Source organism: Epinephelus moara, chromosome 7, assembly GCF_006386435.1.
Source record: "Epinephelus moara isolate mb chromosome 7, YSFRI_EMoa_1.0, whole genome shotgun sequence".
Classification (NCBI taxonomy): domain Eukaryota; kingdom Metazoa; phylum Chordata; class Actinopteri; order Perciformes; family Serranidae; genus Epinephelus; species Epinephelus moara.
Genome location: NC_065512.1, coordinates 42,228,615 through 42,255,262, shown reverse-complemented (window position 1 = coordinate 42,255,262; position 26,648 = coordinate 42,228,615). Strand labels below are relative to the sequence as shown.

General features: G+C 42.2%; 1 protein-coding gene across 2 annotated transcripts in view; it reads left to right on the top strand.

The window, feature by feature from the left end:
- ubxn4 (UBX domain protein 4) overlaps positions 1-26,648 on the top strand; it is a 47,754-nt gene that overhangs the window by 14,945 nt on the left and 6,161 nt on the right. For both annotated transcript variants that reach the window (XM_050049919.1, XM_050049918.1), the window contains exons 7-11: positions 874-928; positions 16,042-16,206; positions 16,506-16,633; positions 18,645-18,747; positions 26,353-26,484. In XM_050049919.1, coding sequence (XP_049905876.1) covers positions 874-928; positions 16,042-16,206; positions 16,506-16,633; positions 18,645-18,747; positions 26,353-26,484 — 583 coding nt within the window. The remainder of the gene's footprint in view (positions 1-873; positions 929-16,041; positions 16,207-16,505; positions 16,634-18,644; positions 18,748-26,352; positions 26,485-26,648) is intronic.

Genomic DNA, 26,648 nt, shown 5'->3' with positions numbered 1-26,648 from the left:
CCGTTGACTTTAGACCAGGTTTTTGTTGGTCACTGGCGCATTTGCTTTTTACGCCATCTAATTAGCAACGCGCCATGACTGCGCCTGACCACTCCTCATTTTTAGACCAACACACCCAGAGAAGCGCAAGTTCATTTGCTAGTTAGACAAAGAGGGCGCAGGGCGTGAAAATGAAAATTGCGCCTGCATCTAAATAGCAATGACACTTGCGACATGGATTATGCGCCCTCCGCCGTCCGCTTTAGACCATCTAAATAGGGCCCTATAAGTGTCAGAAATTACATGTAGTTGTTGTAAAAGGTATGCTGTAACTGTTCTTGTTGTTTTGTTACTGTTTTGTATTTACTTGCAAAAAAAAAAAAAGAAAAAAAAAAGGTGGATGCTCACAAGTGGCTATATTAGACTACAGAACGTCATCACGCTGAACATGGCTTTACAGCTGTGCTGTGGGAGTGACGTTAAGATGTAACCAAAGTGTAGTTTTTTTTATAGCTTAATGTTAGATTTCTCTTAACTAAAAATGTTATCATCATAAATGTTTTCATATTAATCGATATCTAAGAATATCATGATAAATGTCAAATCCTTATTTTTTCAAGTTTAAAGGTACCTTTTTGCTCCTGAATGAAAGTTTCAGAAACCATACGGTTAATTGTGGTTTAAACTATTATTTAGTGTCAGAACATGACAAACAGTTGTCAAATAGCAGAACATTATTAACAAATCTTAAGTGAATTCAAAATAATTAAAATCATTGACTCATGACTTGACATGAGAAAAGAAATACCATGTACTGGTGTTTCATAAAGCATGTTATTGTTACATTTATCATTCTCAAGGTCAATTTGGTATGTTATTATGTTGTCCCGTCAGGCTAACCAAGAAACTGGAGGAGAGACGAGAGCAAAGGAAGAGAGGAGAAGAGGAGGTAAGGAGACATGCCTGTTTTGGACACCAAATGAGTGCAGGAAGATGGGTGCAGAAAGTGCTGCAGCACCTCCTATTGCTAAAGAGTCAAGCATTCATCTTAAATTTTGAACAGCATGCTAAAACGTCCCTGTCAGAAAATATGTGAAAAAGAAGATGATTAAAGTCCCTACAAGGAACTTTCATTATGAGTTGATTTTGGCGACCCTGTGGACAAAAGCGGTAGTGTTTTGCCGGAATGAAGCCTACATTTCCCATGAGCTCTAGCACGTATTGTCGTAAAGACGCTTACCTGACTCGCGCATGTGTTTGTTTTGGGGATGAATGAAATAACAAGACGGAAAAACTTTGCCCCCACTCCTATCGGGGATCCCAGCTCACCTCTGCTGCGCCCCAGCTCCACCTCTCCGGCGTAAGCGCCACCGCCGCCGAGGTAAACGCAGCGGTCAGCTGGTAAGGCTGAAGGCCTGTTTGGCGAGCACTTCCACGGCTTCTTGGACTGAGTATGGAGCGGTGCCTCGCCTCTTTATTTCTCGGCACTCGCTGGACCCTGTCGACGCCTGGCTGGTACCTGTCATCGGCCCGGATGAGGTGTTCTAGCCCTGCGGCCCCTGCTCTCCTCGTCCCCGCTGGCGCGGGGTGAATCTGCGCAACCTGCGGCCTCTGTGTGTGGCTCCAGGGACAGCTAACGCCATGGACCCGCCGGCTCCTGCCAGGATTGGGCTGGTAAATGCTAGATCGCTAGCGAACAAAATGTTTATCCTGAAGGATTTCCTGACTTCCCGAGGATTGGATTTTCTCTGTGTGACTGAGACGTGGCTGACTGTTGGTGAGTCCAGTGCTTTCACAGAACTTTTACCCAATGATTGCTGCTATTTTAACTCCCCGCAGACGTCGGGTCGAGGAGGAGGAATAGCGACTATTTTTAAGAGTCACTATAAATGTAGGCAGCTAGGTAAGATGACGTGTGCCGTCTTAGTGCCGTAAATCGTTTCGTCCTGGAAGCAACCTGGGGTGGACCCGGAGACAGTTTCCTAAAGGTATCGATATACACTATATAGAAATAGCTTATCTTCACACCGATGGTCTAATTTGCTGTTGTAGGTCACGCACAGACATCAGCAGAAACGAGAGACTTTTGCATATCCAGTTAAAAGTTCCTTGTAGCGGCTTTAAAATGTGTCAATTGAATTTATTTGTCCGATCTGACGTGACAAGGTCAGGTCAGAGCGCAGTGGTCAGGGTCATCCATAGGTCAGAAAAAGACCAGAAAGAGTTCCGTTTTAGCAAGCACCAAGGAAGGTCATGCAAACGTGAGCTCCGCTGGTTTGCCTCTTGGTTACTAGAAAACATGAAATGCTGCTGGTTGTTGCATGGCACAGTACGAACTCCGTGGAAGAATGGCAACTTCGCTGGAAAATTTCAATCGAGCCAAAGCGTTCCCTCCGAAAATGGCGGCTGACAAGAAAAAACCTCTTTCACTCGAGGAGGTGATGTTGGCGATACGAGAAAGCAAAGAGGACCTGTCCAAACAGATTGATACCAAGACCGCCAGCATCCAAACCACGCTTACAAAGATTGAAACCTCACTGACAACTTTGTCTGAACAAGTTGAGGAAATGGAAGGACGACTGTCGGCTAATGAGGACAACGCGAGTGACGCTTTCAAACGCCTGGGCAAGACGGAGAAGGAGCTGTGATACGTTCAAGACAAACTGGATGACCTTGAGGATAGGAGCAGGAGAAATAACGTATGAATATTCAACATACCTGAAAAGTCAGAGGGCCGGGATGCCACTGCTTTCCTCAAACAAATCATTCCACAGATCCTCCATCCTGTCACTTTTGACTCCCCCGTTGTCATCAAGAGATGCCAAACCTCAGACAAGACCAGACCGTTGATAGCTAAATTCTTCAACTTTAAAGACAAAGAACGGGTGCTCCGTCGAGCTAGGGAAATGAAGGAGATCTTCTTTGAAAACAGAAGGATTTACATCTACCCGGACTGCAGCGCTGGGACACAGCGAAAGAAGGATGCGTTCAAGGCTGTGAAAAAAACGCTGCGGGAGAAGGGCTTTGAGTACGGCTTGCAACACCCAGCCAGGCGTCGAATCTCCCATGAGCGAACCGTTAAGTGGTTCACTTCACCTGCCGAAGTTGTGGACTTTTCATGTGCTTCCTTCACTTCATTGGATAACCTATTGGATTAGTAAGAGCCGCCACCGGACTTTTGTTTTATTCAACGGAGATGAATAAGTCGCAGCCTTTCCTTAATTTAATTTAAAACATCTTATTTCGGCTTCGCCTGCTCTAGGACGGCGGATTTTGGTTTGGACTATTGTAAATTTAATGTAAAACTGTCAAATTTGAAGCTTCGGGCTCTAGTTTCCTGGCGCATGCACCGAATATTCGGTAACCGAATATATTCGGCCGAATATTGCAAAAAAACACACATTCGGTATTCGGTGGAATAAGTTAAAAGCAAGGCCGAATAATAGCAGCGTGTTTTGATAACGCAATCAAACAGCGTGCCGTGACGGGCGGATTAAAATGTCGGCAGTGTGGCGATCCGTCCGTCACCGCACTCGCATTTGCGACTAAAAATAGTTTTGAGCGAGCAAAATAGGCTTAAATCATTCAGCACGCTGTGCGAGCAGCCTACAGATTTCAACCAGCAGCAGAAACGAAAGGCGAATCCCACCGATTGTGGGTTGAACGGGGGTCACAGACACAGACAGTAATGTATTCCTGTCAAATACGGCGGCCATCGGCTTACCGGCGACGGAGAAGTCGGCTCCAATAATATCCTCTTCTTGGCGTCATGACTGCCCAGAAGTACCTGAACAGCCGAGCCAGCCGAACACAGGTATGTGACGTGTCAGAGGAGAAACGAGCCGTTCACGGCCCACAAACCTCACCGCACTTTAGGGACTGTTCTTTACTTATGAAGGGACTTGTCAGGGGAGGAGGGTGGCTGGTTGATTCTTATTTTATTTATTTATTTTATTTTGATCCCCCCTATGTTAATCACTTATTGATGCTGTTTTTGAAGTATGAATAAGTCAATAAGTAATTTATTCCATTGAAATATCATTGATGTATTATGGAAAAGTGATTTATCTTTTCATAAATGACAAAAGGAACATCTGCCTCATTTTTGCTGTGGTATCGTGATACTACTCAGAACCATGATATTTTCATTGGTATCACACAGTGGGTCCCAATTTTGGTACCATGACAACACTAATCTGGAGGGGGTTCATCTGCAAAAACTAATGAAAAACTAAACAATGATATTCGGTACTCGGTATTCGGCCAAGCGTTTAATAATATTCGGCTTCGGCTTCGGCCACAAATTTTCATTTCGGTGCATCCCTAGTGCGTACACGTGACCAAAACCTCACAGGCAGGTTTCCAGAATATCAGGCGCATTAATAATGCAATAAATACCCCAAAAACCACTATTCAATGCAACTATCTGCAATCAGCACATAAATGTATCTCTGTATCGACTGTCCCATCACATCTGATGTCAGATCAAAGGGGATTGGCACCATTTGGCACGCGTAATGGGAACCCAACTTGATTTGATTAACACAGCTGCAAACTAATGAGTTCACATCCCTCTCAGCCAGCCACAAACAGCCACAGCATCAGATAGGGAGTATATATTCAGCATCTGTCATCTTAGAAAAGTCAAAAGAAAAGAAACAGCATGAGACTGCGAGAGAGAAAGAGAGAGCGCACGCGCGCATGAGAGAAACGCAACATTGATTTGTGGTGACCTCCTCCCAGGCTACCTTTGCATCATCAGCCCGTGGAGGTCTGCTCGCAGTTCCGTATATTCGGACACTGCGAGCTTGGACCTCCCGGACCAAAACATGAGTTTTCTCCTGGGAGAAGTTTGGCCGTCTGACGCTGCTGTTCTCTTCTACCATGGCGAATTGAGTAAACTCTCATTACGCCTTCGCGCGGCGCATTTAAGGGCGAGGAGAGGGGCTCATTTGATTGGTGTGATGTGCGTAAAACCCACTCCACGCCTTCTCTCCTCTCTCTTTCCAACTTGCGCAGGTAGGAGGGACGGAGGTGGGAAAGAGGAGTAGCTGCGCCAGCGCGCACAGTGTGCCAAACTTGCAAAATCCGCCTGGCCACACCCAGTTGGCCCCCGCCTCGCCCGGTCTGCGAAACTAGAGCCCTACATGTTGATTTCAGTGTTTCTCGTTCTCCTGGCACTAACTGTGATTTATTTGTTTCAAATTATTCTAATTGGTTCGTCATTTACTAGATACAGTTATTGCCGTCAGGGATCTGACCTCAAATGTCTGCTGAGAGGCAGACTTTTTCTTTTTTCTTTCTTTCTTTTTTTCCCTTCTCCCTTCATTCACAACATAAGATCTGATAGACTATGCATAATGCCACTACCATGATGCTCCCAGCTCCCCTCATCTGTGACTTGATGTAAGTGTTTTCATACTAATTGCTCCAAACACCTCAGATACACATGCGGGCTGCAATTTAAGAGTGTGAGTGCGCTCTGTCCGAACTGGAGAACTGACAGCTGTCAATCAAGCTCATCTCTACAGCCATATTAGTGTGGTATTAGTATCTGATAGAAAACACTTTTCCAGTATGGTGCTTGAGTTTATGCTGACGTGCTTGTGATGTCACCCTAATGCGGTCAATATCAAACTGGACCTACAAGGAGCCCCTGGTTACACTATCATTGTGGATCGAGGTTGTTTAGTTCAAGATTTACAGTAACTGTTGAGGCTACCATATATTTAGCAGGAGTATCCCACTTAATGTTCCTGTTTTTATTTCTTTTATGTATTTGGTGGGATTTCCTATGGGGAATGGAATGGTACACTTACTGTATTTATTATGTAATTCAGTGTGTCCAAAAATGCAACACTCTTCATATGGTATGGTTACACTATTCAAGAAAATAATTATCAACATTAGATGAAGAAATCAGAGCACTTGAGCAACAGCACTCTGAAACTAAAAGAATGGACATTTTAAATTCATTGACCCTGAAACGAATACATTATAACAATTTATGCACCAATAAGGCTGAAGCTGCTCTAGCTAGGACTAATTATCATTATTATGAGTATGGAAATAAAACAGGCAAGCTCCTGGCATGGCAGATCAGGAAGGAGGAGTCAGACAGAATAATCCATTCAGTAACTACTGATGATGGCAGATCTCTGGTTAGCTCATCGGAGATCAATGTGGAATTAAAAAAATTCTATGAGACATTGTATAAATCGGACCACAACACTAGCAATATCGCCACGGAGCAATTCCTGGAGGATCTACCTCTCCCGCAGATCACTGCTGAGGACAAAACTCAGCTGGATGCTGATATAACCGAGGCAGAGGTTCTCCTGGCCATGAAGTCCTTGCAGAATAACAAAGCCTCGGGGCCAGACGGCTTCCCCATTGAATATTTCAAAACCTTCTCTGATAAACTGTTGTCACCTTTAACAAATATGATTAAGGAAGCTTTGAATAGTCAGACCTTGCCGGGCTCCCATGAATTAGCTACTATAACTGCTACCAAAACCTGACAAAGACCAACAAAAGTGTGGCTCCTACAGGCCCCTAAGCCTTTTGAACGCTGATTATAAGATTATTTCAAAATTGCTCGATACCAGGTTAGATGATATTATGTCAAAAATAATACACCCTAATCAAACAGGGTTCATCAAGAATAGGCAAGGAACGGACAATGTCCATTGTTTATTTCATATAATTGACTCTACACAGAAGGAAAAGGAGCCTACGTTGATCATATCAGTGGATGCTGAGAAGGCGTTCGACAGGATTGAGCCCACGTTCTTATTTCAAACACTTGCAGGCATGAATTTTGGTGAGCGGTTCATTCAATATATTAAAACGCTCTTCAAGGCTCCTAAAGCACAAATATTGACTAATGCGTTCCTGTTGGGCGCCTTCTCACTATCTAGAGGGGTCCGACAGGGCTGTTGTGTCTCACCGCTCTTATTTTCTCTCGCCATCGAACCGCTCACCCTCGCCATTCGAGCCAATGCAGCCATCTCCGGTATCAAATTTGGTGCTTCAGAGCACAAAATTTCTCTCTACGCGGACGATATCCTGATATACTTAACTGAACCATCTGACTAGGTCCCCCCACTTTTTCAGTGCCTTCAAGAATATAGTGCAGCTTCAGGATACAAAATAAATTTAACAAAGAGTGAGGTTTTGCCCTTAAATGCACAGGATTTGGATATTAGAACACTTACTGAACCGTTGAAGATATGTCCATGTGGGTTTAAATATCTTGGCATAAAAATTAGAAAACAACATGACAAAGTACTCAAAGACAACTATCTAAATCTACTTGAGAAAATTAAGGCAGATACTCAGAGATGGACTGATCTACCATTATCTCTGATTGGCAGAGTAAATGTAATTAAAATGAATGTGTTCCCTAAATTTAATTACCTATTCCAATGTATCCCTCTGCATGTCCCTAAGAGCTTTTTCAATATGATTAACAAAGTTATCTCCTCCTTTTTATGGCGGAATAGAAACCCCAGAGTAAAACTTACTACTCTCCAAGCCCCTTATACCAAAGGTGGTTTAAACCTTACCAACTTCAGAAACTATTATTTGGCCTCTCAGTTCCACCCAATATGGACTTGGTTACATGCAGAGAGTAGCGACATCAGATGGTTTTCTATTGAGCAGCATTTGATGAAAACTACTCCTCTAAAAAGCATTCCTTTTATGAGAAGTAAGAAAAACCTTTCCTCAATTACAAAGAACCCCATGATCATAAACACCTTTCGGGCATGGCAGGAATCCCATACAGTGCTGGGACTAGGTATCTCAATGCTGAGAAAGACCCCTTTGTGGAATAACCCCCATATTCCTAAAGAAATGGGTCAATAGTGGGATCAAAACAGTTGAAGACCTATACAGTAACAATATATTATCTAGCTTTCAACAATTATCTTCCAAATTTAATCTACCATAACACAACCACTTTAAATTCTTTCAAATTAGACATTGGCTCCAAGATAACTCTACAGATTTCCCATGTATCCCAAACAAATCCCCCATTGAGGATCATTTGCTTAATCCACCAGAGGGCTGATATCCTCTATCTATAATATTGTGAACAGAAACCTGTTAATTTATGATAGGCTATCGATTAAAAATAAATGGGAGAAAGACCTAGACTGTAATTATGATGATGCTGACTAGCAAAATATTTTGGATAGATCCCAAACAGTTCTGGTCTCCACAAAACACAGGCAAATGCAGTTTAATATCTTACATAGAATATATTTGACCCCACACAGGCTACACAAGATGACTGGGGATGTCTCTGCCATGTGCCAAAGGTGTAAGATAGCTGAAGGCAAACTCCTTCATATGATCTGGGCTTGTCCTTACCTGGAAGACTTCTGGAAGTTCATCATAGCCACTGTTTCACGTATTATATAGGCTGAAATTCCATCTGACCCCAGGATTTGGCTTCTGGGTGATGTCAATATGATTAACGTAACTCACTATAAGGAGTATTTTGTGTTATTAGCCAGCACTGCTGGAAAAAAATTATTCTTAAAAACTGGAAGTCAGAAAAACCACCATCACAAAAGCACTGCCTAAATGAATTCAAATAAACACAACAAGTTTGTGCTCTAGAGAAAGGATCAGCACTCAGTGAATAACCTCCTAAGCCCTATGATAAGCTATTATGGTAAGGCTTAACTATACAGACCAGTGAGCAATGATAACTAACATGTCTTTGGGGTCATCGGGTGGGAACCTCCTTTCACCAGTGTTTCGTCTAGTTGGTCCCACGACACCTCCAGGAGGCTAGACAGTGATCTGTGGCGTCCCAGAGACATTCCCCTCATGCCAGGTCTCACTGTTCCCCGCACTGTTCATGCTGGCCCACTTGAGGTTCTTATTTACCTTCTCTAGTGGCCTCTTTGTACATGGCATTGTTGTGGTCACCAGTGTCATGTCATCCATGTAAGCCCTAACTGGTGGAAGATGCAACTCGTTCTGCCGTCTCTCCCCACCTACCACCCACTTAGAAGCCCTGATGATTACTTCCATCGCCATAGTAAATGCTAATGGAGAAATTGTACACCCTGCCATGATGCCTATTTCTAGCCTATGCCAACCTGTTGTGAAACCTGCCGTACTTAGACACAACCTAATATCCTGAAAGTATGCTTTCACCAAGTTAACAACTACCTGTGGCACTTTGAAGTAGTCAAACACACTCCAAATGAGGCTATGCGGTACTGAACCAAATGCATTTGCAAGATCTAAAAATATTACATGCAGGTTACTTTTGCTGCCTGAATCTGGTGCCAGATCATGCTAGTATGTTCTAAACACCCTGCCAAACCTGGTATTCCTGCCTTCTGCACCATAGTATCTATTAAAGGGCCGGTGAGTAATATTTGGCATGGTTTATTGTCAAATCTGAATCTGAATATTCTACCCATTAATATGTTTATACAAGTGTATAATCGCTATAAAATAAAATTCGTTTGGTTTTCGTAGCCTTATAATTATGCTTTTATATATATATATAGCAAGGGCCTTGCTTTAGAGAGGTCGCCATCTTGCGCCGCCATGTATGTACGGCAGACCGAGCGGACAATCCAGCCAGCCAGAGAACGCGTTTCGCGTGTATAAATGAACCAACGAAGACAGCGGAAGGAAGGAAGAAGGAGGAGGAAACAGCAGAGAGTGTTAGTAGTTCGTCGATAGAGAGTAGTGAAAAGTTTTTTTAGTTATAAAGTTTGCGAATGGACCACACTTACCACGCAACAGGAGAGAATGAACCCGAACCGTCATCTGCGAGGAAAAGAAGACGCAAAGAGGGGCAAAGAAAACGGGACAAGCGGCGGCAGAGAATAAACATCGGTGATGTTTTTCAGCGATGGAGGGGGTTCATGAAGGACAATGGGCTTCAATCCGATGCTTAAGTGGCATGTTTTCTGCTGGACAGGTAAACTACTAAAATAAATGCTACTATTTGTCAGCACGTAGTATGATAGCGTTACGTGTCGGACTCGACAAGTAGGGAGTGAGGAGGAGAGTTCGTAATGTTACATCATCTCCAGGTAGAGCATTACTGTAAAACACTTGCGAAAATTTTAGTCTCATGTCAAAGACATAACAGGCATAACATCCTCCCCTCCTCCTCTTCCCTCTCCGTGGCTGAGGCACGTCGCCTGTCCCTTCCTGCACCTCTTCCTCTCCCTCGTCTTCCTCCTCTCCCTCTCCCTCCTCCTCTCCCTCTCCCTCCTCTCCCTGTCTCCTGTGGAAAATCACTCTGCAAACGCATATTATAATATGTAACATTAACGGTTATCCTACCAACCTAACGATTATTCGCCGCACTGTGCCATGACTTTATTTAGCATTACTGTGCTAATGTTTGCTCGTGTTACCAAAACAATTAGGAATAAAACACTCCTAACCTCTCACTGATAACCTATAACATACCGTAATATGGTTTAGATCTTCACCTCATTGCTCGTTGCTTCGGATATGTTACCGGCAGAGACGCTGCTCTCTGTCGCGGATGACAAGTGTTTTGGTCCTCAGAGGCCACCGTAACTTTGCCGACGGGAGGGGTGAGCACAGGCGAGCGAGTGAGCGCTGCAATCTAGAATCTAAACGCTACATGTCACTGTTTTCAACCCATTTTACACACTGGCCCTTTAAGCTATTCCTTTCTAAGTAGCTAGCTAATCTCTGCGCTACTACACTAAAGAAAATCTTCCCCTCTACATTCAAGCGAGAAATCATCCGGAATTGGCTATGGTCCACAGACTCCTTCTCCTTAGGAATGAGGACACCCCCTGCCCTACGCCATGCTCATGGGATAATTTGTTTCTCCCAAACTATTTTTAGCTGTTTCCACAAAAATTTAAGGATATCAGGTGCACTTTTATAAACCTGGTAGGGGACTCCATTAGGCCCTGGGGCCAAAGAAGCCTTTGCACGCCTGACCACCTCCTGAACTTCCTTCCACCTAGGTGGCCTGACATCCATCTCATGCTCTATCCCTCCTAATGGAGGGATATCGGGTGGGAAACCTACTATCCTATTCTTCTCTAAATCTGATTATGTATTTCTCAAATGTTCTTCAACATCTAGCCTTTCTGCTTTAAGCTGCCCTCCCTTCTCCTGGCTGAACAATCCTTTAACAAACTTAAAGGGAAAGTTCCATTTTTTACAACCTGGACCTTATTTCTGGCATTAAATACGGTTGTTTACTCACCCAGATAAGTTTGGTGTCATTTGGAGTCCTTCTGAAGATATTTAGATCCACGAGAGCCGCGTACATCCATATAGTGGGAATGATCGGGGCACTGACAATGAGGCTCTAAATAACACATTATCTGCCATGAAACTCATTCATTTCACCAATATGTTTTTATGAATAGCTAGAGTTGCTTGTCATCATCATCCGGGTCATTTATACTGACCTACTAACCTCTGCAAAAAATACATCAGAGGCAATTCGTAAAGACAATCCTCTTTACCACCGAAACGTTCACCTTTCTGTTTCTCACTTTTTGTCACTGAGCACTATGTAATAATAAATTTACATTTTGCATAAGAAGCAAGCCCTGGTGGATAGGTCCGTGCCCCTATCCTTCACTGAGTCACAGATCCAATGCATAGTCGTGTCCGTTCCAATGTCTGTTACTGTGTAATCCACCTGTGAGTCATTTTCTACCCCAGCTCTCGCTGACTCTTGGGGTATTTTCCCTATGTTGGCTGTAGCTAATTTTGGTTGTAGTAAGGCTGCTAGGCCTCACCACTGCTACCATGGGTTGCTAGCCCATGCCAGCACCTTTGGGGTCTTTTCCCTCCTGTCAACTGTCTTTCCAAGCGGTCACATGGTCTTTCCCTTGTTGTCAGCTGCCCTATTCACAGCAGTCACTAGCTGGGCTAGTTCTGAATTCAAATAAACATGTCTAGTTGGTTCCACGACACCTCCAGGAAGCTAGACAGTGATCTCTGGCGTCCCAGAGACACTCCCCTAATGCCAGGTCTCACTGCTCCCCGCACCAACCCAACAACCTCCTTTACCTTACTTACACATGGCTTTCTCAACCCAAACAGCACTGCCACCTTCAACAAACCCAGGCTCCGTACATGCGAGCTCCAGGTAGCGCCAGTGCTGATACTACCTTTCCTAGCACATTCACCATACTCTATTTCACACGCTACATAGCATCACTCCGATATAAGCTAAAGTTAACAGAGATAAATAAACTCACAGGATCAGCAAACACACTCACCTTGCAGCATGGTCTCAAACAAAAGGGATTCAAATAGGCCACTCCCACACTTAAATAACCTTCCTCTTCCTGGATTTTCTGAATGAACTTTCATCATATTGCACTCCAGAGAAAATTCTGTACAATGTTAGGAGACAACCTGCAACTCATAATAGATTATGGGGTTCTTTCTTGGAATCTCTCCCTTTAATTAATCCTCTCAGTTGAAAGTGCATTTTTTCACTTACTGGGTTTGATGGATTTAATCATTTATTTTTTTGTATGGACCTTTTTATTTCTCCTTTTTCTGTTACACATTCTGAAAAGACTTGGTGTTGCCAAGGATGTGGTTCATTGTACCATTCCAGGGGTGGGGTGGGGGGACAGGTACGTTCTATGCCGTTGTGATTTTGTAATGTGTTTGTTTGTTGTTGTTAGTTTTTTAGTTTTTTTGTTGTTTTTTTTCTCCTTGTTAATGTACATGTGACACATGTACTTTGGTGCATCGTCAATAAATAAATCTTTAAAAAAAAAAAAAAAAAAAAAAGACCAGAAAATGACCAGGACAGTGGTGTTGGAGTTGCTCTTTAGATCCATAAATATCCTGGAAGCAAGGGACTTCCACTGCTGAGGCATAGCTGTCCAGAGAGAAATTGTGTCTGAGGTGATGGAGCGCACATTCTTTAGACTAACAGCTGATGTTAGTACATTTTGTTTTCCTGTTGGTCAGGGTAAGCTCATGCACATACATAGTCACGCATGCACATTTGTACTGTGCAGCACCCCTCAGCAAAATTGTGTTCCTGTGTGCATGCACTAAATAGTAGTCCATATTTTTCATGGGTCAATTCCCAGCAGTCCGGATGAGAGTCAGCACCTCCAAATCTGAGGCCATGGGTTTCTGCTGGAAAATGGAGGATTTTCCCTCTAGGTTGGGAGAGAGTTACTGCCTCAAGCGAAGGAGTTCAAGTATAAAGAGGGAAAAGACATGTCTGCAGTCTTCTGACATCTGATCGAACACCCCAATTAGCATGAGTCATAAAAGCTGTTTTCTACATCATTCAGGCATGTTTAGTGCCTGTATGGCCTTCAGGGGCCAAATTTGAAGCGCCCTATCTTTTCATAACATGTAAACCTACACAGGGTGTCCGCGGGGTCTTAAAAAGTATTAAAAGTTGATAAATCAAATGTCGGAAAATTAAGGCCCTTAAAAAGTATTAAAAAGTCTTCATCGCAATTTTATGAAGTATTAAATTTTCTTGGCATTCAAGCTTTGACAAAAAGTGTCCATGAATGTATAATTTATTTTCCTCCTCGCGACTATTACAAACAAGGATGTGTAGGTAGGCACACTCGGACTGCCACTCGGGGTGGGGGCTGAGCGGAGAAAAAAAAAGTCCAAAAAAGTTAATAACATAAAAATTATGGCGAAAGGGTTGTTTTTTGCAACCCTAGAATTAAGATAAAAATATTCACAAACGAAAAAGCACTTCTGGTTGCTGATAAGTAGTGTTTAACTTTTGATTTAACACTAAAATTTAAAATCCTCGACGCACTGCAGCGCAAGCAGACAGATGCGCGACTCAGAGCAGCATGTGTCACTGACACCAGACTCAGAGTGCAGCGGACCAGTGGAAAATGTCACCATCAGCATATTATTTTACATCAATAAAATCTATTTTATCATTATTTTGAGTCACATTGTTGAAAGAATTTAGTCGTCTGTGCTCAAGCAGGATAATAGGTCTCCATTCATTGCACGTCGGGCCTTCTATTTCCTTGTAGGAGATGTTTTCTTTTTTAATAACCAACCAAAAACAATCAATCAATTAAAAACACAAACTGGAACTGCAACATGAAATCTCATATGCCTGACAGACATTGCTTCTCGTTCTTTGAGTTTACATATGGCTAAAGGGGGAAAAAAACAACTGTAAACGGACAGCATGATTAGTGTTGCGTTCAAGGTCCCCCAAAAAAACGGGAGAAAAAAAAGGCAGAATATTCAGAAAAAAAATTTCACAGTCGAATCCCGTGCCATCGAATGAAGCTGTGCAGCTTCGAATTTTTTAGGTCAGCCCTAAATCCCACATGTAAGGGGCTAGCCATAAGGTTGTTGTTTTCAGCAAGTTGGCCTTGAATAGTTGATGTTGAGCTGTAGAGCTGTGTTACTTGTTATGACCTAAGGTGTATTTTAATAAACCTGCCTTTGGTTTAATTTATTCTTTCAAGCTTTATTCCTTCTCATTTTATCTGAGTTCTGTTGTATGTTTGTGCTCCATAGATTTAATTGCAAACTACAGCTTGAAGTGGCGATGAGGTCTTAAGGTTTTTTTTGGAAAGTCTTAAAAAAGTCTTAAAAAGGTATTGAAATTAACCTCAGGATTCCTGCATATACCCTGCCAGGGTGTCTGCGGGGTCATAAAAAGTATTAAAAGTTGATAAATCAAATGTCGGAAAATGAAGGCCCTTAAAAATTATTAAAAAGTCTTAATTGCGATTTTATGAAGTATTAAATTTTCTTGGCATTCAAGCTTTGACAAAAAGTATCCATGAATGTATAATTTATTTTCCTCCTCGCGACTATTACAAACAACGATGTGTAGGTAGGCACATTCGGACTGCCGCTCGGGGCCATGCGCGTACCTGTGCAACATCACGTGACGGCGCACGTCCAGGCACCAAACAGAGGAGCAAAAGACAATAAAAAATCCTTCTCATCTTATCTGAGTTCTGTTGTATGTTTGTGCTCCATAGATTTAATTGCAAACTGCAACTGTTTAGTAAGTTAAAGATGCGTTGCTGCTAATGACAGCTTGAAGTGGCGATGAGGTCTTAAGATTTTTTTGGAAGGTCTTAAAAAAGTCTTAAAAAGGTATTGAAATTAACCTCAGGATTCCTGCATATACCCTATGCATGTTTGGATTTAAACAGAAGGCTAGCAAAGGAGTGAGGTGATTGAGACTTTGTAACATGGCAGAATACCTCAGATTCTCTGATAGCACACACATAGCCTTATTTCCCATATCAGCAATATTGACCATTAGTGCTAACCTGGAAATCCAGATGCCCCGCCCCTAGCAAATTCGAATTTGCACTGCACAGGAATCTGGCCCCGACGAGCAGAGCCCCCTGAATCGCCAATGGGACCAATCAGATCAGTCTATCTGACAGAGGCGGGCTCTGGGCGGGCATAACATGATGACGACAACGCTGCACCGTAGGAGTCGAAAAGTAAACAGCTAAGATGGCAGCTGCCGAAGGACTGCGTCCATTCAATTTAGCTTTGGAAGAAACGCTAAGCCAATTACACTTATCTTTTTCCTTGAGAGAGGAACAGAAGACTGCCCAGAAGCCTTCGTTTCCAGGAAGGACGTTTTTGCTGTTATCCCGACGGGATACGGCAAAAGCATAATATATCAGTTAGCCCAGCTGTTCGGCAAACAAATGGGGCTTAATGCAATGAATACGTCACCTTGTTTTTTGCTCTGATTGGCCATCGTGCTATCCAGTTGCGTGCGGCAGCATTTGAAATGCCTCAGTTAGTGCCGCCCCTTGGGTAGGAAGGGTGTATCGGTGAGGGTCAGACTCAAAATCTTTCTAGATTTGAGTCTGGATTTCCAGGCTACATTTGTGCTTAATTTTCATTTAATGACTTATTTGTTTGGCAGTAGCAGCTCAACAATTATGTAGTATATTTACTTATTGTGTTATTGAACCTCAGGGTTTCAGTTATGTCAACCATGATGTTGATATGATACATAATTAATGTGACCCAGTCCAGCCCTGACCTACCTGTGTGTTGTCCGTGATTCAGAATGAGATCAAGAAGGAAATTGAGCGGCGGAAGATGGGGAAGGATGTGCAGGACTTAAAGAGGAGACAGGAAGAGGAGAAGACCAAGCGACTCCTGGATGAAAGGAACAGGGAGAAGGCTGAAGAGAAGGCTGCCAGGGAACGGGTCAAACAGCAGATTGCCTTGGTAAGATAATCTTTTCTCAGGATGGCGAACAGGATGGCGAGCAGTGTTGTGTACTGCCCTATATACTGTGGGGTCCACACATAACGTATAGGCATGTCCTGATTGGGCAGTTAACGTTTATACAAAATTCAGTGGTCAGATGCACGTCAGGATTGGAGGAGAGTATTACCCATAGATTCCAGTAGAGGGCAGAGCCTGTGTAATACAGAACAGAATACAGATGCTATCTTTAATTTGAACTGTTGCAACTGTTTGAAACAATGCAGACATATTGTACTTTTGTCCCCTTTGTCCTGCAGGACCGAGCTGACCGAGCAGCCCGCTATGCCAAAACCCAGGAGGAGGAGAAGGCTGCCAAGCAGGCTCTAGTACAGGCCAGACAGGCAGAGCAGGAGGCCAGGAAGGAGACATTATTAAGGGAGAGGAGGTAAAAAGTTCATGAAGACAAAGGAGTAATATATATCCAAACTGTATGTTTTAATTGCCGGCATTGCAGGATGAAATGTACATTCTTTTTTTGTTGTTGTTGTTGGTCTGGTCTAAATGAACCGAACTACAGGTATGAACATTCTTTCCATTCATTTGAGTATGAATAATTATGAATGATATAAAACATCTGACAAAAGCACACCATTCCTAAGATAGCTGCATATATTTTAATTTGAATCAAGTTTCCATGTGAAAGTTTGTCATGTAGTTGCAGGACAAGAATAATAGTAATGATATGTAAACAGAACTCCCTCTGCACAGCCAGTCTCAAGGATCAGGTGCTGGTAGGCTGCAGGAACATCTTAGATAAAAACATAAATCATTGCACACTGAATTGAATAACTGTGATTTTATGAAGAATGAACAATGCGTTTCGCCCGTGCTCAACAGAATTGATTCTGTTGAGCGAAACCTGAAGAGGCCACGAGCGAAACTCGTTGTTCGCTCTTAATAAAATCATAGTAATTCAGTTCTGAATGTAAGGGTGCACATTGCTAAGAGGGAGCAAATCAATAACATTAATAATGGCTTCATTCCATTCAGCTTTAGAGCATGCTGGCTCACTAGACTAGCTTAGTAGGACACTCAGATGGTACAGAACCAGGTCAGGTACAGCATAGTGGTGCTGAGCAGTGTACCGGTTATAATTTCCTGTATGATAGTAATTTTTTATATACCGCTATACCTGAGCATAGCTAAGACAATTGCTGCCACACTTCAGCAAGAAGCAAAATACATTATAGTGTTCACCGCAACGAGCACTACAGTTGGGGACAGTTGCATAGAGCATATAGAGAGGGGAACCCTGTTAACTGCGTAGCCCTCTTACTGTGAAGGATGAGGAAAGAGACCTGAGGCACCAGAGAAACTTGTGCCCAAGAGAAGAGCTGTGTCTGCTGTTGAGAAGCTTTTTTGGTTTTAAAAAAAAATCCTACTTATGTGTGTCTGACTAAAAAGCAAAACACAACACTTCAAAGACGACACAGCAGAGCTTTCTCGTAACATTAGCTGCAGCTGCCCTTTTCCAAACACCATGATCACTGCCAGAGTCGGAGATGATGGAGAAATGACAGATCTGGAAAATCCTCCTAATTCCCTGAAGTCGGAGGTGTAGCAACATGTCACCTTCCCTCTGAGTTATGTAAACAGGAATGCGGGGTTGACAGGAAAGCTACAGTCTGCAGGCTACGCCAGTGAGTAAAAACAAAAGTGGCTTTTAGCAGGTGAGGAAACTCAAGCTGTTGGAAATTACTCTTTCTGGCATCTGGTGTTTGCTCAAATTGGCTGTGACATCTATTAGACTTTAAATAGATTATTTAAATCTGAGCAAATACCCCGTGGTAAATCACACCACCCCCTTTTACAGAATAATTCAAAATGTAAATGGCAGTTTTCAGAGCATGAAACTAATGATTTGTGATCTTTACAAATCAACACTTGATCCTAGATCCTAGTATGGTAGTGAGCTTCATAGTATGACAATATTAAAACTATAAACCCACATAACGTGGGAAAATACTGTAATATACTGTGAAGAATCTTAAACCATCAGAATTAAACAAAAATACCACGACACAAATGTTTGGTCATACCGCCCAACACTACGACATGTTGCTGTACCTGCTCAAGTAATTCAAAATGTGCACCATAAAAAGTTTTTTTTTTTTTTTTTTTTTGTTTCTCAAAGGTTTTAGGTCAAATGGTCTGAATGCTTTTTCACTGTTGTAAATTCACTAATTAAAGGCTTACTCCAACCAACAAGATTAACATGATTACATGATTGTTACTAATCCGTAATAACACAAGGACACAGGAGATTCACAAGATAGTTTCTGTCCACACAAATTCCTTGTACTTCTGTAAGATGTGCTGAATTTTAAAGTGTGTGTGTGTGTGTGTGTGTGTGTGTGTGTGTGTGTGTGTGTGTGTGTGTGTGTGTGGTTGATCAGTACCATAGCAAGAATACAGTTCCGCCTCCCAGACGGCTCATCCTTCACCAACCAGTTCCCCTCACAGAGCAGATTGCAGGAGGCTCGGCAATTTGCTGCTCAGGTCTGTTTTACCAGCGTATTTCCATACTGTCTCTACCATTCTACTTGTTGGTATGTTTGGGGTTTTCTAATGATTTCCTTGGGGAATAGATCGTTCTTCTCCCTAGAAACCCTGATTTTACTGTTACTATAAAATAACTTCGATTTTAAATATAGAACTGGGGGATTTTAACTTCAGTATCATTTTCTGATGAAATACTGTCTGACTGTCTAAACATGCTGAAAGCCCTTATCTGAAGTTACTACCACCTGCAGTGTAAATCTGTTACATTCAACCATGTTGTCTTCTGTTGGGTAAATTGTTTAGTTCAATCTTCTGCGCTCAATGGACTGGAGCCTGCATGTCTGATAAAGCTACTTGTTGAACAGTTTGCAAAGCTTTCATTTACAGATGTTGCACTCTTCTTTTCCTCACACTTACTCTTAAATAAATAAATAATAAACTAGAAGATTGCACTCAGTACAGTGCAGATCTCTGCCAGGCAGCCGTCCATGCTGATCGCAGCCACTGTCGACTTGTAATTCCAGCAGATGCGCCAGCAGATGTACCATAGCAAGTTTCAGAAATACATGATCCATTCGTTGCTGACAGAGCAGCAGCGTGTCGCACAGAGCAGATTGAGTTTTCCTGCTAACAGGCACTGTATGTGAAATATAGATACAATATAATTATGAGGATGACTGTATTTTTAATAACTAAAAAAAGCCAAAAACCTTAACCCATGTCATTCATAACTGGACTTTTAACAGTATTAACTTAATCTATAGGCTGCAGCACAACGTAGTATGCATAAACAACAATAAACACAATTGAAACCAACAAAGAAAAAAAAACATTTGACCGCCCTCCCTCCTCCTGATGGTAGAAGCACAAATATCAAGGAAAAATGACCAAATCAAAAATCCCCAAATCTGGCAGGTACAACAATCCACTCCTGGAATGCTCCCCACGTGGCATGATGCCATGTGGCAGATAGAACAAAACCTCTGTGCAGCTGCGACTGGTGGAATTGTCACCTCCAGCTCCCTTACAATCAAGATGGCAAGGCTAGGCAAGGCAAGTTTATTTGTATAGCACATTCCAGCAACGAGGCAATTCAAAGTGCTTTACATAAAACATACATCAAGTAAAAGCAATAAAGGCAACATAAAAAGACATAATTGTTGTAAAATACAATCAGAAAGTGTTGCATTGGAAATAAAATAGTACAATTAATTAAAAAGAGTTTAGTTAGAAAGAAAAAAAAGCTAAAACAGATACAGTGCAGTGTGACATAATGATCAGAAGCCTCAAGTTTGATTTAGTAATAGGCAGCGGCAAACATAAAAGTCTTCAGCTCTGATTTAAAAGAATTGAGAGTTGCAGCAGACCTGCAGTTTTCTGAGAGTTTGTTCAGATATGTGGAACACAAAAACTGAATTCTGCTTCTCCATGTTTGGTTTTGACTCTGGGGACAGCGTTCTGAATCAGCTGCAGCTGTCTGATGGATTTTTTAGGGAGACCTGTGAAGACACCGTTACAGTAGTCGAGTCTACTAAAGATAAATGCATGGACAAGTTTTTCCAAATCCTGCTGAGACATCAGTCCTTTAACCCTTGATATATTCTTCAGGTGATAGTAGGCTGATTTTATAACTGTCTTAAGGTGGCTGTAGAAATTCAGGTCTGAGTCCATGACTACACCAAGATTTCTGGCTTGGTTTGTGCTTTTTAACATTACAGATTGAAGCTGAGCACTGACTTTCAATCCTTCTTCTTTGGCTTCAAAAACAATTACTTCAGATTTATCTTTGTTCAGTTGAAGAAAATTCTGGCACATCCAACCATTGATTTGTTCGATGCATTTACTCAATTCTTGTATTGGACCATACTCCCCTGGTGATATGGTTATGTAAATCTGTGTGTCTGCATAATTATGGTAAGATATCTTAATAATCAATCATTTGAGCCAGTGGGAGCATGTAGATGTTGAACAGAAGAGGCCCCAGAATGACTCCACATGTCATTTTCGTCCGCTCAGATGTGTAATTACCTATAGACAAAAGTAGTCTCTGTCCTTTAAGTAGGATTCAAACCAGTTTAGTACTGTTCCGGAAAGTCCCACCCAGTTTTTCAGTCGGTCTAGTAATATGGTGTAGTCGTTGGTCGACTGTGTCGAATGCTGCACTAAGATCTAGGGCTGACCCAAAAAATTCAAAGCTTCGAAGCTTCGTTCGATGGCACGGGATTCGATTGTGAAAAAAAAAAAAAAAAAATCCAATATTAGGCCTTTTTTTTCTCCCGTTTTTTTGGGGGACCTTGAACGCAACACCATCTCCGACAAGGAAATAGAAAGCCCGACGTGCACTGAGTCGCGCATCTGTCATCTTGCGCTGCTGTGCGTGCCGAGGGTTTTTTCGTTTGTGAATATTTTTATCTTAATTCTAGGGTTGCAAGAAACTACCTTTTCGCCATAATTTGTAAGTTATTAACTTTTTTGGTCCCACCTGACCCTAATGACTCACACGGTGGCCATGTTGCTCAACGACTCACATTGTGACCTTAACGACTCTGAAACTAAGAGCTCACGTGACCCCTACGACTCTGCAAGGGTTCCCCCCCACACAGGGTTTATAGCCTGCAACTTTGTACCAGTCATTTAGAACTGAAGAAGCTTCTTGTAGAACTGAAGAAGCTTCTTGGATGAGAGGCGAAACGTCTTCAAGAAATGCAAGCAAGTCCAGTTGTCTACAATATTAGCAGTTACAATTACCATGACCTGGATGACTGAGAATCTTCACCGACATGTTGTTTAGCTGTTGAAAAGTAGCTTTTTCAATGATTTTAGTGATAAACGGGTGGTTTGATATGGGCCTATAATTGTTCATTACTGAGGTGTCTAGATTGTTCTTTTTTAAGAGTGGTTTGATGACGGCAGTTTTCAGGGTCTGTGGGAAGACACCTGAGAGAAGAGATGTGTTGATAATCTGTAGGAGATCTGAGGCCATGCAGTTAAAAACAGTTTTGAAAAAGCCTGCTGGCAGAATATCAAGGCAGCAGGTGGTGGATTTCAGATGTTGTATAATGTCCTCCAGGTTTTTAAAGTTGATCGGATAAACTTGTGTTATGTTACTTGTAGGGATGTCCCGATCACGTTTTTTTGCATCCGATCTGATACGAGCCCTTTATTTTGAAACCGAGTCCAATACTGAGTCCGATCCGATACTTTGCAAAGCATTAAAGCTATAGTGCGTAACTTCTGTCGCCTCCCAGCGGATAATGCGTTATTACAACTAATAAGCCGGCGGCACTTCCATGTACACAGAGTAACACTCGCCACACACCGTGTACACAGAGTAACACTCGCTACACACCGTGTACACAGAGTAACACTTGCTTCACACCGTGTACACAATGCTACACAACGTGGCGAACACCAGGCTGCTAACATTACATTACGTTCATAGCACCATTTCCAAGAAAATAATAAAGTACTAGGTCCAGTACATGTAACAGCAACTCATACTACTCATAATATAATTATAAACCAAGTCACTTACTTATCAAACAGCAGCAAGGCAACATCCGTGTCTGCCCTCAGCCCAATTTCTTCCTTCAGGGCTCTCCACTGAGGAAAAGCGACGCCAATACAAATCCTTGTTTGCCTTCACCGTCAATCACTTTCCTTCTTTGCTAATAGACCTTCAGCCGAACATGCAGGCTTTTTCTTTGTGGTAGGATCCACTTCTGAACTGTGTCTCGGCCGCTTCTCCGCCATGTTGCTTTCACTTTCTACCTGCACTCTACCTCTTGCTGTGACACTCTCTGCTCGTCTTCCCCCTCCCTTCTTGTTGTGAGGAAGCATTTCCTGTGCGCCAGCGCGGGAATGTCGCCGGTCTACACGCATACTAAAAATTATATATATTGAAAAATACCGCGAGATGTTAGAGGAGCCGATCGGCTTAATCAGCATTGTGTCATCTCCTCTAGTAAGTGACATTTACGGACCTGTAGAAGTTACGCACTATAGCTTTAAGAAAGAAAAAAAAAGAATGCATCCAAGTTGTTCCATAAGGGAGAGGTTTGTTTTTTATTTAGATAGTATCCAAAAAGCTTATCGGTGGTTCAGCAGCACAAAATGTAAACAAATTCAATATCTTTTTCTTGTCTTCAACAAACAAAATAGGCCTATATCTTTTGTAGCGGTTTGACACAACAAATATTTTTCTTTTACTCAGTCAAACCCCACAAAAAAACCATAAAACCCATAAAACAGGTCCCTTAACACCAAAATTAAATTGTTTTTACCTGGTTTCTGTAGAACAAAAGAATTACACTATACTATACAAAAATTCAAACACAACAGTAATCAGTTTAAAATCAGTTTATATATTTTTTTCACCAAAGAAAAGAAATGTTCCGTTCCGTTCAGTCAGTTCAATCAAGTTCAAACAAAAAACTCCATTCCGGGATTTCCAAATAACATATCACAGTTCAATTCAGTTCAATCCACACAGTTCTCTAAACAAAAGAAATCTCCACCCCAGGTTTTCCCGCAAACAAGGAAGTAAAGAAAATCCACTGTTTGCTCTGACTCAGTTCAGTTTCAAAACAATAAATCAACCCAGCCCGAAGGTTCCAAATAAGGAATAATGAAACGGAAAGTAACCCCCGGTTGCTTTTGCCAACTCATGGGACCGTGGGTGAATGCCGTAACGCTCCGGCATTGTTTCGGGCGTGGAGGCTCCATAGGATCCCTTGATATCCGTGGCGGAATCTCTGAGGTGATGCCGGTGGCCGGATGGATGATATTCCATGGGGAAGCACACCTATTTCGCGGACTTTGAGTGGTGTAAAATGCTGTGGTAGGCCGAATATGCTTATGGCTCATTTCTCACTCGCCGGCGTCTCTTGCCATACTGCCAGGAGCGGCATAATGTAGGGGCCGGTCTACCTGGGCTCAGCTGATCGAGCCATCCCACTGCCGATAGCACCGGTGGGTGTGTCTGGAGGTACCTCAGTGTCTGGAGGTGAGCAAGTCATCAGCTGACTGTCTTATAAAAAAAATATATTTATAAAATATACAGGATCGCCACACTTTATATATTGGAAAGCGGAAGCAACAATGAACAACATAGATGGAAAACCTGGCCATTGTTATTGTTTTGATTCCTCCGATCTTTTATTACCGATGCCGATTTTGTAAAAATAACGTGATCGGCGCCGATACCCGATCCGAGGATCCTAGTTACTTGAATTGGTCTTAAGTGGACACACGGACAACACATATCCTGTACCTGATATGGAGGCAATGACTGCTTGTCTAATTTGCTGGATTTGTCAGTGAAGAAGGAGGCAAATTAATTGCAGGCCCTGGTGGACAGAAGTTCAGAGGCTACTGACACGGGAGGGTTTGTTAGCCTGTCGCCTGTAGCAATAAGGCTTGTGCATTATTATTGTTTTTGGTGATGATGTCAGAGAAGAAGGACCGCCTTGCATTTCTAAGTTCCAAATTATAAATGCGAAGTGAAGATTTGTTTTTCGCCATCTGCGTTCAGCTTTTCGATACACTTTTCTTTCTATTCTGACCAGCGTGGCATTTCTCCATGGAGATCTTTTTCTTACCAGAGACCACCTTCAACTTAGTGGGCGCAATGCATCAAATCACATTTGTAATTTTAGAACTGAAATCTTCTACAAGCTCATTGACTGAGACCCATGAGAGAGAGAGCTGGCGAGGAAGGGAAAGTCTGAATAAATATTTCACTGGTGTTATCAGTGATATACCTTTTGGTGTTTGCCTCTGTTTCAATATTAGTGTGTACGGAGATAGCACTCCCAAAAAACACAGGAATGATCAGAGAGAGCAACATCAGTTACCACAACCTCAGAAATACTCAGACCCTTGGAGATGATTAAGTTCAGAGTGTGCCCCTTATTGTCTGTGGGCTCCGTCACATGCTGAATCAGTCCATAGTTATCAAGGACACAACACAGTTCTTTAGTGCCTCTGTCCTGGGGGTTGTCAACATGGATGTTAAAATCACCTTCAATAACTACACAAAGTCGATACAGACTATGGACAGCAGCTCAGCAAAGTCATCAAAAAAGTTTGCACAGTACTTAGGCGGCCTGTAGATGTTTAGGAACATTGCTCGAGCAGAGCGAAGAGCCACATATTCCAAAGAAGCAAAACTTCCATAATACATCTGCTTACATTGGAGGGAATCATTAAACAAAATGGCAACTCCACCACCTTTCTTATGCACTCTGGTTTCACTCATAAAACTGAAGTTGGGAGGGGTTGACTCAATAAGAACAGCTGCACTGTTATCTTGGTCTAACCAAGTTTCAGTTAAAAACATAAAATTAAGATAATGCTTGATGATAAAATCATTGATTAAAAATGTTTTTCCTGCTAAAGACCTGACGTTTAATAAAGCTGAATTTAGCATGTTATGTAGTTGGATGCTTCCTGCTTTTTAGCAAATTCATTCTTTTTCTATTAGCTATCAAGACAAGAATTGAGGAGGATACCACACTGGGCCCCAGGTTGTCCTGGAAAGAGTCATGAGTGTCAATTAGCCTTGCAGCCTGGACCCAGCACATATCAGTAAGAGCTTGGCAGTGAAGATAACAAAAACAGGGACTAATTTGTCTCGTAACGTACCTAACTTTAGTGAACCATAACATATCTGGTAGGGAATAATCTGCAGATGCTCTGGTTTAAAATGAGACCAAACTTTTCTAGAGATGTCCGGTTTTTTTTAGCACAACAAAGGCCAAAATGTGGCCTGTAACAGACGGTGAAGCTCGTTGTTTTAGTCGAGCTGATTTTGAGGAAACATACCCCTACTAGAAACTCACAATACATATTTTTGGCTATAACTCAAGAATTCATATACTAATTATGACAAAACTTCACACAAATGTCTAATAGAATAAAATAATGAAGTGATGACATTTTATATCCAAAAGGTCAAACGGTGGCTTTACTGTGACATCACAATGTTCTGCATAAAATACTTTTCTAGCTATTATTCAGTGTCATATCTCAGGAACAGAAGGGGAGTCATTTGGTCAGATACTGAATTGGTGACACTAATCTTGGGTGCCCACCTTGAAACTGTGCTGATTGTATAGAACTTTGGTGCTGCCAGGGGAAGATGGGTGTGAAGCATTCATGTTTTTCACAGACATGGATATAAACTGTGAGAGAGAGAAACTTGAGTGGTACGTGGATGTCACGAGGCAGTAATTCTAGTTACAATGTAAGCTAAATAAAGATATGTTATGTGCATTCATTAGTCAACTCATCTAATTTCATCATAAGATGTAAGCCTGGCCTAATGAAAGAGCAGTGTAGATGTTGATTGAATCCAGTGTTGTGTTGGTTATTTGTCTGAAAAGTCATAATTAGTTTTTTTTCCCATACTGTTGAGCCCCACAGGCCCCTGATGTTGTAGAATCTCAGGAGTCTCTCAACACAACTGTAACTTTCAAATGATTCTACATCAGACAGTCACATCTTTGAGTAATGTGACAGTGGAATAAAGTGAACCATACAGCACTGTAAATCCATTCATGCAGAATGACTGTGGAATGTTTTGCGCTGGCTCTGTCTCAGGAGGTGGGAAACCGCTACGGTAACTTCTCCTTGGCGACCATGTTCCCTCGGCGGGAGTTCACCAGTGAGGACCTGAACAAGACTCTGCTGGAGCTGGAACTGGCTCCCAGTGCTTCCATCGTGCTTCTGCCAGTGAGTAAACCTGACTCCGCCTTCACTGTGTCAATTAGTCAGTCAGCAGCCCAGTACCTAAGTCATGCCTGAATGATTCAAGTAGACTAACACAGTGTGTTGAGCAGAGGATCTGTTTGATCTTCGTGGATGTTACTGTGACATTCTTAAAATCTGGCAGTTTT